The sequence below is a fragment of the Zea mays genome, chromosome 10, assembly GCF_902167145.1.
Source record: "Zea mays cultivar B73 chromosome 10, Zm-B73-REFERENCE-NAM-5.0, whole genome shotgun sequence".
In the NCBI taxonomy this organism is placed as follows: domain Eukaryota; kingdom Viridiplantae; phylum Streptophyta; class Magnoliopsida; order Poales; family Poaceae; genus Zea; species Zea mays.
Genome location: NC_050105.1, coordinates 132,754,516 through 132,767,723, shown reverse-complemented (window position 1 = coordinate 132,767,723; position 13,208 = coordinate 132,754,516). Strand labels below are relative to the sequence as shown.

General features: G+C 53.1%; 1 protein-coding gene across 3 annotated transcripts; it reads left to right on the top strand.

The window, feature by feature from the left end:
- Positions 1–709: 709 nt before the first annotated feature.
- On the top strand, positions 710–4,862 carry LOC100383930 (uncharacterized). Of its 3 annotated transcripts, none has more exons than XM_008664018.3 (7): positions 710–841; positions 1,620–1,802; positions 2,315–2,385; positions 2,524–2,859; positions 3,040–3,147; positions 3,351–3,971; positions 4,055–4,862. In XM_008664018.3, exons 2-7 carry the CDS (start codon positions 1,670–1,672, stop codon positions 4,559–4,561), a joined length of 1,776 nt encoding a protein of 591 aa, XP_008662240.1. In that variant the 5' UTR covers positions 710–841; positions 1,620–1,669; the 3' UTR covers positions 4,562–4,862. The 3 variants fall into 3 exon arrangements, with proteins under 3 accessions (XP_008662240.1, XP_035819049.1, NP_001170020.1); XM_035963156.1 differs by having other exon boundaries at positions 719–841; positions 1,556–1,802; NM_001176549.1 differs by lacking the exon at positions 710–841 and adding an exon at positions 850–1,039 and having other exon boundaries at positions 4,055–4,819.
- Positions 4,863–13,208: the final 8,346 nt, after the last annotated feature.

Genomic DNA, 13,208 nt, shown 5'->3' with positions numbered 1-13,208 from the left:
TATAGAGTTGAGATGTAGAGTAAACATGAACGCAGAAGATTATGGTATAGAGTAGAGAATCTTGCTGATCAGGATGAAATATTCTTTTTAGAGTAGAAATTTAGGTTCCACGAGTGCGGATAGCCTTAGTTCCTGACTTCCTGCCATGCCCGACCCGCCGCGCGGGCAAAGTCGGTCGGATCCGGGCTGGTCAAAAGGATCGCGCGCAGGCGAAAACTGACGGGCTGGACCGCGGCGCAAGCCAGAATACGGGCGAGCCTGCGCTCGCGGCCGCTGCTTTTACCCACTCGGCGGGTCGCAGCACCCCGCCGAGGAGAGCACAAGACGCCTAGACGGGACCGGCCAAGCCAAGCGCGCCCGCCCCGGGCCGCACTGAACACCGCGTGTGCGAAGAGGCGTCCGCCATAAGGGCATGTACAGTGGAGAGACACCAAAACGGTTCTCCAAGCACAGGAGACAACTAAGAGACTATATTGTACAATGGAGTGTCTATAAACGTAGTCTATTAATAAATACAGAATTAAATGTATTTGTATAGCATCAGATCGATAGAATAGACGACAAATTCGTACAGTGGGAAGTGAGGCGTCTGTTGTTACTTGGTTTACGAGCCAGAGGCGTCTCTTCACGGAGAGACGGCTCTAAGATTATTTTGCAAATAACCCCCTAAAACACCTTAAGAGCCCCCACATTAAACACCACTGTACATGCCCTAAAGCGAACGTCCACGGCGACGCTGCCACTTGTCTTCGTTCTCTCGGGGGGAGGAGATAGTCTCGGCTCTCTGCTGTGCGGCGCTGGCGAAAGAGGGGTTTTGATCGCTTCCTTCGTCTCTCTGTCGGTGAGGCACTGACCTCTGGCTTGCGCCGCTACTGGCATTCCGTTCTCGTTCTCCTCCTCCTCCTCCTCCTCCTCCTCGTCCTCTTCCGTGTGGAGGGGTCGGGGATTTTGATGATTGCCTTTTACTCGTTCCCTCCTCTTCAAGAATGTGAAGGGGTTTCACGGGAAGTACGGCTACGGGAGGGGTGGTTGTTCTGGGGTCAGTGTGCGCGCGGTTCCTTCTGCAGATCCTAGTTTCCATAAGATTCGGTTCGTTAGTTTGCGATGGAAGATCGTATCGTTATACGAGATTCCGTCTGATTTTTGTTTTCCTTGATAGCCTGATCGTATAGTTATAAGATTCGGTCCCGTCTGCTTGGTAGCCTAAGATTTCGTTTATACCTTTCGCCATGGTTTGGTCAGTGGGATCATGGTTTATGGCTACAAGATGCACTAGTTCTCTGCAATGCAGGCCGCTTGTTTTGCCATCCAGAAGATAGGATTATCGCAACATGTAACATGCCTGCAAAATACAGTTGTCTTTTTCATGTAAAAGCGTCTTTATACGATCCCCGCTTTTCATTTCGCCAGAGATTTTAAACCACAGATGCGGATCGGCCTGTTCAGATTGATCGTGATGCTCATAATTTCGTACGCTATTATGGCCGTATATATAAATAAATAAAATTTTGATGTTTGCTTTACTGAACCGTCGCAATCTGCACTTCCATTCCAGCACGATTTAATAAAGCCTGTGTCGTTCATGTTAACTCCCACGAATTCCCGTTTCACTGGTACAGTGAAGTGGACGACGGACCGAGTACCTACACCAACTTAAACTTGGATATCAATGGAGGGCGGTGTGACTGTAGCGGACAAGGCAGAATTCAAGGAGTGCCTGCGGCTGTCCTGGACACAGCCTTACATCCTTCAACTTGTCCTGTCTGCTGGCATTGGCGGTCTTCTTTTCGGATATGATACAGGTATCTGAACTTGACAAGTTATAGAGATCGATGCTGGACTTCTGTTTCAAGGCATTTTGTTGTAGCAATAGCTGGTAACCATAGCTGATATATATAGATGTTTCAATCCACTCCTGTGATTGGTTTTCTCATAGTTGAGATTTTAGTACTGCATTGAAACACAATAAACCTGCCAAATGACATGAATATATACTGAAGGGCAAAATGTTCTAGTTTCAACTATGGATCACCAATTACTCAATATATCTTTCTTAAAATTACTGAAGAAATCAAGAGGAATTGCTTTTAACCTTTATCCGACACCCTGAAATTCTGATGGAAATCCAGAAAATTTTCCTTTCTATTTACAACTGTCATGATGATATTAATCCTGTAGTACATCTTGCATGTTGTGCTTGTGCTTAAAAACGTTGACATCCTTACTTCCCGCCTGCCATATCATCTCATTTACATACTCAAGAAGTTTAGTGTAGCTGATTGATTTATCACCTTATTGACATTTTCCTTGCCAGGTGTCATATCGGGAGCCCTCCTGTACATTAGAGATGACTTTGCTGCGGTGGAAAAGAGCACTGTATTAAGGGTACATGACAATATTTCCCATTATGCACGGTGGTTCAAGTTTAACTTCAGTTCATCTAACATTTTCTTCAGACAATACTAACATTCTAGCAAGGTTGATATCTGATGTCACGGACTCACTGTTTAGTCCAAATAACAGGAGACAATAGTCAGTATGGCTGTTGCTGGAGCTATAGTTGGAGCTGCATTTGGTGGCTGGATGAACGACAAGTTTGGAAGGAGGCCTTCCATCATACTTGCCGATGCACTGTTCTTTGGAGGTGCCGTTATCATGGCGTTTTCCCCAACACCTAGAGTTATCATTGTTGGGAGGGTATTTGTTGGTCTTGGTGTTGGAATGGCTTCCATGACAGCTCCTCTGTACATCTCTGAAGCCTCCCCTGCTAGGATCAGAGGTGCTCTAGTGAGCACAAATGGGCTTCTCATCACTGGTGGCCAGTTCTTGGCCTACCTCATCAATCTAGCCTTCACTAAGGTACCCCGCTCAACTAAACATTCAACTCTTGTCATCTTCTACAAGTTTGGAAAACATTGTTTTGCAAAGTCTGTGTCACATCTTTATCTGAACTTCGATTCTTTTTAATTGAGCGGTAGAGCTCCTGTCTTTTCATTAAGAAAAAGGAATAATTGATGTTACATCCATTGCCTGTGTCAGGTGCCAGGGACCTGGCGGTGGATGCTTGGCATTGCAGGGGTTCCTGCCCTGGTCCAGTTCGTACTGATGCTGATGCTGCCAGAATCACCAAGATGGCTCTACAGGAAGGTTGGTAGTAGTATTTTTTTATTACAAAAAGTAGTTCGTGTACAAGAATTACTTTGGATTCAAATACCACATCTTTGTCTGTACCTTATAGATAGCTACATAATGTAGTGAGTCATTATCCAATGCCAACACGAGGAAAGGATTATGCTGCGAAAGGGAAGGAAAATACTGACAACTTGCACTTTCTTGGTGAAACAAAACAGGGCAGGAAAGAGGAAGCAGCAGCAATCTTGCACAAGATTTACCCTGCGAATGAGGTCGAGGAAGAGATTGACTCAATGCGCCGGTCTGTCGAAGAAGAGGTGCTCCTTGAGGGCTCCATCGGTGAGAGTGGCTTCATGGGCAAGCTGAGGAAGGCGATGGGCAGCAAGGTCGTTCGCCGCGGGCTAACGGCCGGCGTCATCGTCCAGGTCGCGCAGCAGTTCGTGGGCATCAATACCGTCATGTACTACAGCCCGACGATCGTGCAGCTGGCCGGCTATGCGTCCAACAACACAGCCATGGCACTGTCCCTCATCACCTCGGGCCTGAACGCCATCGGCTCGATCGTCAGCATGTTCTTCGTGGACAGGGCAGGCCGGAGGCGCCTGATGCTGATCAGCCTGGTCGGAATCGTCGTGTGGCTCGCCGTGCTCGGCGGCACGTTCCTGGGCGCCGCACACCACGCCCCACCCGTCAGCGACCTGGAGACCCGACTGTTGGCGAACCAGAACCAGACCCAGACCCAGACGTGTCCCGAGTTCAACCCGAACGTCCGCTGGAGCTGCATGGACTGCCTCAAGGCCGCGTCCACGTGCGGCTTCTGTGCTCACCAGGGAGACAAGGCAAGTGCGCCATTTCTTGTTGCTGTCTGTAAGGTTTCTGCTGCACGTTCATCCTAACGGAATCGATGTCGTCGGAGTTGCAGCTTCTTCCGGGGGCGTGCTTGGCGCTGAACAACGCGTCTCGGCATGCGTGCCGCGCAGACCACCGGGAGTTCTACACGGAGGGGTGCCCCAACAACTTCGGGTGGCTGGCACTGATCGGCCTGGGCGCGTACATCGTCTCCTACTCGCCCGGCATGGGCACGGTGCCGTGGATTGTCAACTCGGAGATCTACCCGCTGCGGTTCAGGGGCATCTGCGGCGGCATCGCTGCCGTCGCCAACTGGGTCTCCAATCTCATCGTGACGCAGACGTTCCTGTCCCTGACCAAGGCGCTCGGAACATCGGCCACCTTCTTCCTCTTCTGTGCTGTCTCCTTGCTGGCGCTCGTCATCGTCTTCCTCACCGTGCCGGAGACTAAAGGCCTGCAGTTCGAGGAAGTGGAGCGGATGCTGGAAAGGGAGGACTACAAGCCCTGGAAGAGGTACCATGGTGGCAGCAGCAGCATCGAGCCGGCGAAGAACAGTGATATTGGCCTCACCCCGCCATGAAATCCACTTGTTCTGTTATCTAGATTCAAGTAGAAGTAGCAATAATTCGTAGTGGCAGTTTATAATAGGCCATCTGCTGCTAATCTCTCTCTAGATTTCCAAGAAGTGAAAAAATGAGGTATTAGTCATTCAGTATGAAAATACGACATTTGGTAGCTGCTATACTTTGTTCTAGAGCATTTAATCTTGATTTTAGCTCTGGGGTGGCTTGTGGCATTAGTTGCGCACTGTGTTTAAGACAACATTCAGAATTGTTTCCTTTTTTACTTTTTACCATTTGGTGATGAAGATACATTCTGCACTTCACTGCATTAGTTAAGATGAAATAAAACTTCCAAGTACAAAAGCACTGAACCACAAGCAATTGGCAAACGGACAGGAGATGCTCTTATGCATATGGGGCACAGACATCCTGCGTTTGCTTTGCTCGAATTAGCTATAGGAGATGCAACTTGAAAAGATGTCATGGGACACTAGCCAAAAACTGTTTTGGCATCTTTGTATTTATTGCCAAAAAGATCCTTGAATTGCAGCATTTATTTGGTTGTCCCAAATTGATGTCAAGTTCATAGCCTCTACTATGCTTGAAACATAGATGTGACTAAGGTAGCGTTTAGTTCCGGAGTCAATTATAATGGAACGGTTCTGTCTTCAAGAGCAACTTCATCCAGGAAATTTTGAAGAGCCAAGTGATTTAACATTTAAACACAATTTTTTATTTTTAGAATTATTCCATCTTACATAGAATCAGTCCAAACCACAAATTGAGAGTAGAACGGCTCTATCCCACGATCCCATCATACTCTAGAACAAAATGCTATCTAAATGACTAATTGTCGGGGACCATAATTAGGGGTACCCTCAAAGCTCCTAATTCTCAGCTGGTAACCCCCATCAGCACAAAGCTGCAAAGGCCTGATGGGTGCGATTAAGTCAGGGATCGGTCCATTCGGAGGACTCGATCACGCCTCGCCCGAGCCTAGCCTCGGGCAAGGGCAGCCGACCCCGGAGGATCTCCGTCTCGCCCGAGGCCCCCCTCCAGCGACGAACATACTTCCGGCTCGCCCGAGGCCCTGTCTTCGCCAAGAAGCAACCCTGACCAAATCGCCGCGCCAACCGACCAAATCGTAGGAGCATTTAATGCAAAGGTGGCCTGACACCTTTATCCTGACACGCGCCCTCTAGTCGACAGAGCCGAAGTGACCGCAGTCACTTCGCCGCTCCACTGACCGGCCTGACAAAAGGACAGCGCCGCCTGCGCCGCTCCGACTGCTGCGCCGCTCGACAGAGTGAGGATGACAGGCAGTCAGGCCCGGCCTCAGGCACCATAGGAAACTCCGCTTCGCCCGACCCAGGGCTCGGACTCGGGCTTGGCCCCGGAAGACGGCGAACTCCGCTCCGCCCGACCCAGGGCTCGGACTCGGGTTCAGCCCCGGAAGACGGCGAACTCTGCTCCGCCCGACCCAGGGCTCGGACTCGGGCTCAGTCCCGGAAGACGGCGAGCTCCGCTCCGCCCGACCCAGGGCTCGGACTCGGGCTCAGTCCCGGAAGACGGCGAACTCCGCTCCGCCCGACCCAGGGCTTGGACTCGGGCTCAGTCCCGGAAGACGGCGAACTCCGCTCCGCCCGACCCAGGGCTTGGACTCGGGCTCAGTCCCGGAAGACGACGAACTCCGCTTCGCCCGACCCCAGGGCTCGGACTCAGCCCTGGCCTTAGCCAACGGTCTCCGCCTCGCCCGACCTAGGGGCTCGGACTCGACCTCGGCCTCGGAAGACAGACTCGACCTCGACCTCGGAGGAGCCTCCACATCGCCCAACCTAGGGCACGGATCGACCACGTCAACAGGGGGCGCCATCATTACCCTACCCCAAGCTGACTCAGGCTACGGGAAACAAGACCGGCGTCCCATCTGGCTCGCTCCGCCAGGCAAGCAATGATGGCGCCCCGCACGCTCTATGACGACGGCGGCTCTCAGCCCCCTTATGGAAGCAAGAGGACGTCAGCAAGGACTCAACAGCCCCGACAGCTGTCCTTCCGTCGTGCTCCAGCGCTCCTTCGACGGCCACGACACCACATGATCCGGGTGCCAAAACCTCTCCGGCTGCCACGATGGCATGTACTTAGGGCACTAGCTCTCCTCCGCTAGACACGTTAGCACTCTGCTACACCCCCATTGTACACCTGGATCCTCTCCTTACGCCTATAAAAGGAAGGACCAGGGCCCTCTTAAAGAGGGTTGGCCGCGCGGGGAAGAGGACGGGACTGGCGCTCGCGTGAGGCCGCTCGCTCCCTCCCGCGTGGAACGCTTGTAACCCCCTACTGCAAGCGCACCCGACCTGGGCGCGGGACGAACACGAAGGCCGCAGGATTTCCACCTCTCTCACGCCTTCTTCCCCCCTTCGCGCTCGGCCTCGCGCCGACCCATCTGGGCTGGGGCACGCGGCGACATTTTCACTCGTCGGCCCAGGGACCCCCCAGTCTCGAAACGCCGACAGTTGGCGCGCCAGGTAGGGGCCTGCTGCGTGTTGACGAACAGCTTCCCGTCAAGCTCTAGATGGGCAGTCTCCAGCAACCTTTCCAGCCCGGGACGGTGCTCCGTTTCGGGAGTCTTGAGTTCGTGTCCCTCGACGGCAGCTACGACATGGTACTCCTTCCCCCGCCGTGCGACGACGACAATGGCGACCGACAGCCCGCCCGTCGGCGGCGGAATCGACGACGTCTTCCCCGCGTGGAGGAAGAGCAACATTCGAGCTCACCCCGCCCTCTCCCTCGCCGACGGAGGAGGAGGCGGGGCAACCAAGGCCAAGCAGGAGGCGGCATCTCGTCGGCTGTCGAGCAAGTCGACGGCGCCGGCGCCCCAACGGGGGGCACGTCGGGCGTCGACCTCGCGTTTGAGACGAAGACGAACGCCGTCTCCCCGCAACACGCCAATTCCGAGCAAACGGACGACGCCAGCACGCTCGCGAAAGGCTTGCTGGGCGTCACCCTCGTATCTGAGACGACGGTGCAGTCAGACCCTGACGTGACTTCGTCACCGCCCGTCGACCAGGAGGTACCCACTAGTTCCCATCTCACGCCCTTTGGATTCAGCCTCGATCCGCCAAGCGACTTCGCTCTGGCGGACGCTCTCGTAGAGGCGAGTCCAAACCCTTTGGGGTTTCGTATGCGGTCACCCTGGGACCCGCTCGCGGACATCTCGGCCTACTGGCCCTCGGGGTCCGAGGAAGATGACGAGCCCGACTTCTGTTGGGTTTTCTCTGGACTTGGCAACCCCAGTGCCATGCGGGACTTCATGACCGCATGCGACTACTGCCTTTCCGACTGTTCCGATGGTAGCCGCAGCCTCGACGACGAGGACTGCAGCCCAAGTCGTGAATGTTTCCACGTCGATCTAGGGGGTCCCTCCGAAGGCAACCATCTCGGTATGCCGGAGAACGGTGATCTCCCTAGGCCTGTGCCACGCGTTGACATCCTACGGGAGCTAGCTGTGGTCCCCGTTCCGGCGGGGGGTCATGACCCACAGCTCGAGCAAATCCGCGGGGTGCCGGCCAGGCTCGACGAGGGAGCAGGAGCACTTGAGCCGATCCGCCGGGACGTCGGGCAGGAATGGGCGGGCCAACCACCGGCCGGAGAAGTGCGCCATCTACCCCAGGGTATCCAGCACCGCATCGCCGACGATGTCAGGGTGAGGCCGCCACCCGCTTCCAGTGGGGTCGGCCAGAACCTGGCTGCAGCAGCAATGCTTTTCCGCGCGATGCCGGAGCCATCAACCACCGAGGGGCGACAAATCCAGGGAGAGCTCAAGAATCTCCTGGAGGGCGCCGCGGTCCGACGGGCCGAGAGCTCCGCCTCCCGAAGGCAGGGGTACCCCTCGGAACACCGCGCCGCGACTTCCCGATTCGTGCGGGAAGCCTCGGTCCACACCGGGCGCACGCGCAACACAGCGCCCGCGTCCCCGGGTCGCCTCGGCAACGAGCACCATCACCGCGACCGTCGGGCCCACCTCTACGAGAGGGTGCGCTGAGGCTACCACCCTAGGCGTGGGGGACGCTACGGCAGCGGGGAGGATCGGAGTCCCTCGACCGAACCACCCGGTCCGCAGGTGTCGGCGTTTCGAGACCGGGGGGTCCCTGGGCCGACGAGTGAAATGTCGCCGCGTGCCCCAGCCCAGATGGGTCGGCGCGAGGCCGAGCGCGAAGGGGGGAGAAAGGTGGCCGGAGACGGGCGTGTGAGAGGTGGAAATCCCGCGGCCTTCGTGTTCGTCCCGCGCCCAGGTCGGGTGCGCTTGCAGTAGGGGATTACAAGCGCCCACGCGGGAGAGGGAGCGAGCGGCTTCAAGCGAGCGCCTGTCTCGTCCTCGTCCCCGCGCGGCCAACCCTCTCTAAGAGGACCCTGGTCCTTCCTTTTATAGGCGTAAGGAGAAGATCCAGGTGTACAATGGGAGGTGTAGCAGAGTGCTACGTGTCTAGCGGAGGAGAGCTAGTGCCCTGAGTACACGCCATCGTGGCGGCCGGAGAGGTTTTGGCGCCCGGTTCGTGTGATGTCGTGGCCGTCGGAGGAGCGCTGGAGCCTAGCGGAGGGACATCTGTCGGGGCTGTCGAGTCCTTGCTGACGTCCTCTTGCTTCCGTAAGGGGGCGAAGAGCTGCCGTCGTCAGGGAGCGTGCGGGGCGCCATCATTGCCTATCTGGCGGAGCGAGCCAGATGGGACGTCGGTCTTGTTCCCCGTAGCCTGAGTCAGCTTGGGGCAGGGTAATGATAGCGCCTCCCGTTGTCGTGGCCGGCCCGCGCCCTAGGTTGGGCGATGTGGAGGCTCCTCCGAGGTCGAGGTCGAGTCCGTCTTCCGTGGCCGTGGTCGAGTCCGAGCCCCTGGGTCGAGCGAGGCGGAGACCGTCGTGAGAGCACCTAGAGGGGGGGGTGAATAGGTGATCCTGTGAAACTTGAAAACTTAAGCCACAAAACTTGGTTAATCGTTAGCACAATATTTGCCAAGTGGCTAGATAGAAATCCTCAACAAAATACAATAACCAACAAAGATCAATCACAGAGATGACACGGTGGTTATCCCGTGGTTCGGCCAAGACCAACGCTTGCCTACTCCACGTTGTGGCGTCCCAACGGACGAGGGTTGCAATCAACCCCTCTCAAGCGGTCCAAAGACCCACTTGAATACCACGGTGTTCTTTGCTTATCTTTATCCCACTTGCGAGGAATCTCCACAAATTGGAGTCTCTCGCCCTTACACTTAAAGTTCACAAAGAAGCACGGAGTAAGGGAGGGAAGCAACACACACAAATCCACAGCAAAATGCGCAAACACACGGCCAAGAATCGAGCTCAAAAGACTATCTCAAAGTTCTCACTAGAACGGAGCTCGAATCACTGAGAATGACAAACGGATGCGCAAAGACTGAGTGTGGATGATCAAGAATGCTCTAAGGTTGCTTGGTGTGCTCCTCCATGCGCCTAGGGGTCCCTTTTATAGCCCCAAGGCAGCTAGGAGCCGTTGAGAGCAATTCTGGAAGGCTGATCTTGCCTTCTGTCATCGGGCGCACCGGACAGTCCGGTGCACACCGGACACTGTCCGGTGCCCGATTTCTTTCCTTAAACGGCGCAGCCGACCGTTGCAGATCTGGGAGCCGTTGGCGCACCGGACATGTCCGGTGCACACCGGACAGTCCGGTGCCCCCTTCTAGCCGTTGGCTCGGCCACGTGTCCCGCGCAGATCGCGCGGCCGACCGTTGGCCCGGCCGACCGTTGGCTCACCGGACAGTCCGGTGAATTATAGCCGTACGCCGTCGGCGAATTCCCGAGAGCGGTCACTTCGCTCGAGGCAGCTTGGCGCACCGGACACTGTCCGGTGCACCACCGGACAGTCCGGTGCCCCAGACCGAAACAGCCTCTTGGCTGTACACAGCCAACTCTTCTCTTTTCTTCTTCTTTCTGTTTCTAACACTTAGACAAGTATATTAGTACACAAAACCAATGTACTAAGGCTTAGAAACGTACCTTTACTCTTGATTTGCACTTTGTCCATCCATGAGCATAAATTCACTTTTAATCACTTGTGTTGGCACTCAATCACCAAAATACTTAGAAATGGCCCAAGGGCACATTTCCCTTTCAATCTCCCCCTTTTTGGTGATTTATGCCAACACAACATAAAGCAAATAGAACAAGTGCAATATCACTTCAAATAAAAACTCAAATTTATTTTGATTCAATTTGGCATATATGGATCATCCTTTGCCACCACTTGGTTTGTTTTTGCAAATCAACTCAAATCTCTATCTCTAAGTCAAACACACATGTTGAAGCATAAAGAGAGTCATTCCAAAAGAGATTGATCAAAGATTTCAAAAACTCCCCCTATTTTCCATAATCAACACTTCTCCCCACAAGAGGCCTACTTTTGACAAAAGAGACAACAAAAGATATTTGACAAACCAAAAGCTCTATTCTACTGTTTTCAAAATCTCTCAAGTGGTAGCTGATCCATTTATCACTTTGGCCTTTATTTTCTCCCCCTTTGGCATCAAGCACCAAAACGGGATCAATCTTGGCCCTAGAACCCCATTGCCTCACCAAAATCTTCAATAAGAATACAAAGGCAATAAGAGTACATGAGATGAATTTGGAATAAGTTACCCTCTCATCGGAGTGCAGTGGAAGTCTTTCATGGTCCAAGTCCACCTTTTCCCTTTTAATTCTCCTTTGAGACTAAAACAAGCAAACTCAAGCATACGGTTAGTCTCAAAGGGTCAAGTTGTAACACATCTCCCCCTAAAACTGTGCATCACTTTGCAACGGACTTGTGAGGTCCAGGGAGTGTTTGTACAACTTGAGCACCATAATAAGCAACACAATGCAAAAAGGAACATGATCAAAGGCATAAACACATGTATGCTATAAATCAATCCAGGTTCCGCGAATCTAAGACATTTAGCTCACTACGCAACCTGCAAAAGGTCTTCTCATCTAGAGGCTTAGTGAAGATATCGGCTAGCTGGTTCTCGGTGCTAACATGAAATACTTCGATATCTCCCTTTTGCTGGTGGTCTCTCAAAATGTGATGCCGGATGTCTATGTGCTTTGTGCGGCTGTGTTCAACAGGATTTTCCGCCATGCGGATATCACTCTCATTATCACATAGGAGTGGGACTTTGCTCAGATTGTAGCCAAAGTCCCGGAGGGTTTGCCTCGTCCAAAGTAGTTGCGCGCAACACTGTCCTGCGGCAACATACTCGGCCTCAGCAGTGGATAGGGCAACAGAGGTTTGTTTCTTAGAGTTCCATGACACAAGGGACCTTCCTAAGAATTGGCACGTCCCCGATGTACTCTTCCTATCGACCTTACATCCAGCATAGTCGGAATCTGAGTATCCAACCAAGTCAAAGGTAGACCCTTTTGGATACCAGAGTCCGAAGCAAGGCGTAGCAACCAAATATCTTAGAATTCGCTTCACCGCCACTAAGTGACACTCCTTAGGATCGGATTGAAATCTAGCACACATGCATACGCTAAGCATAATATCCGGTCTACTAGCACATAAATAAAGTAAAGACCCTATCATTGACCGGTATGCTTTTTGATCAACGGAATTACCTCCTTTGTTGAGGTCGGTGTGTCCGTCGGTCCCCATCGGAGTCTTTGCGGGCTTGGCGTCCTTCATCCCAAACCGCTTTAGCAGATCTTGCGTGTACTTCGTTTGGGAGATGAAGGTGCCGTCCTTGAGTTGCTTCACTTGGAACCCAAGGAAGTAGTTCAACTCGCCCATCATCGACATCTCGAATTTCTGCGTCATCACCCTGCTAAACTCTTCACAAGACTTTTGGTTAGTAGAACCAAGTATTATGTCATCGACATAAATTTGGCACACAAACAGATCACCATCACATGTCTTAGTAAAAAGAGTTGGATCGGCTTTCCCAACCTTGAAAGCATTAACAATTAGAAAGTCTCTAAGGCATTCATACCATGCTCTTGGGGCTTGCTTAAGTCCATAGAGCGCCTTAGAGAGCTTACACACGTGGTCGGGGTACCGTTCATCCTCGAAGCCAGGGGGTTGCTCCACGTACACCTCCTCCTTGATCGGCCCGTTGAGGAAAGCGCTCTTCACATCCATTTGGTACAACCTGAAAGAATGGTGAGCGGCATATGCTAGCAAGATGCGAATTGACTCTAGCCTAGCCACAGGAGCAAACGTCTCCTCAAAGTCCAAACCTGCGACTTGGGCATAACCTTTTGCCACAAGTCGAGCCTTGTTCCTCGTCACCACCCCGTGCTCGTCCTGTTTGTTGCGGAACACCCACTTGGTTCCCACAACATTTTGCTTGGGACGAGGCACCAGTGTCCAAACTTCATTGCGCTTGAAGTTGTTGAGTTCCTCCTGCATGGCTAACACCCAGTCCGGATCTAGCAAGGCCTCTTCTACCCTGAAGGGCTCAATAGAAGAGACAAAAGAGTAATGCTCACAAAAATTAACTAATCGAGATCGAGTAGTTACTCCCTTGCTAATATCACCCAGAATTTGGTCGACGGGATGATCCCTTTGAATCATCGCTCGAACTTGGGTTGGAGGTGCCGGTTGCGCTTCTTCCTCCATCACGTGATCATCTTGTGCTCCCCCTTGATCACATGCCTCCTTTT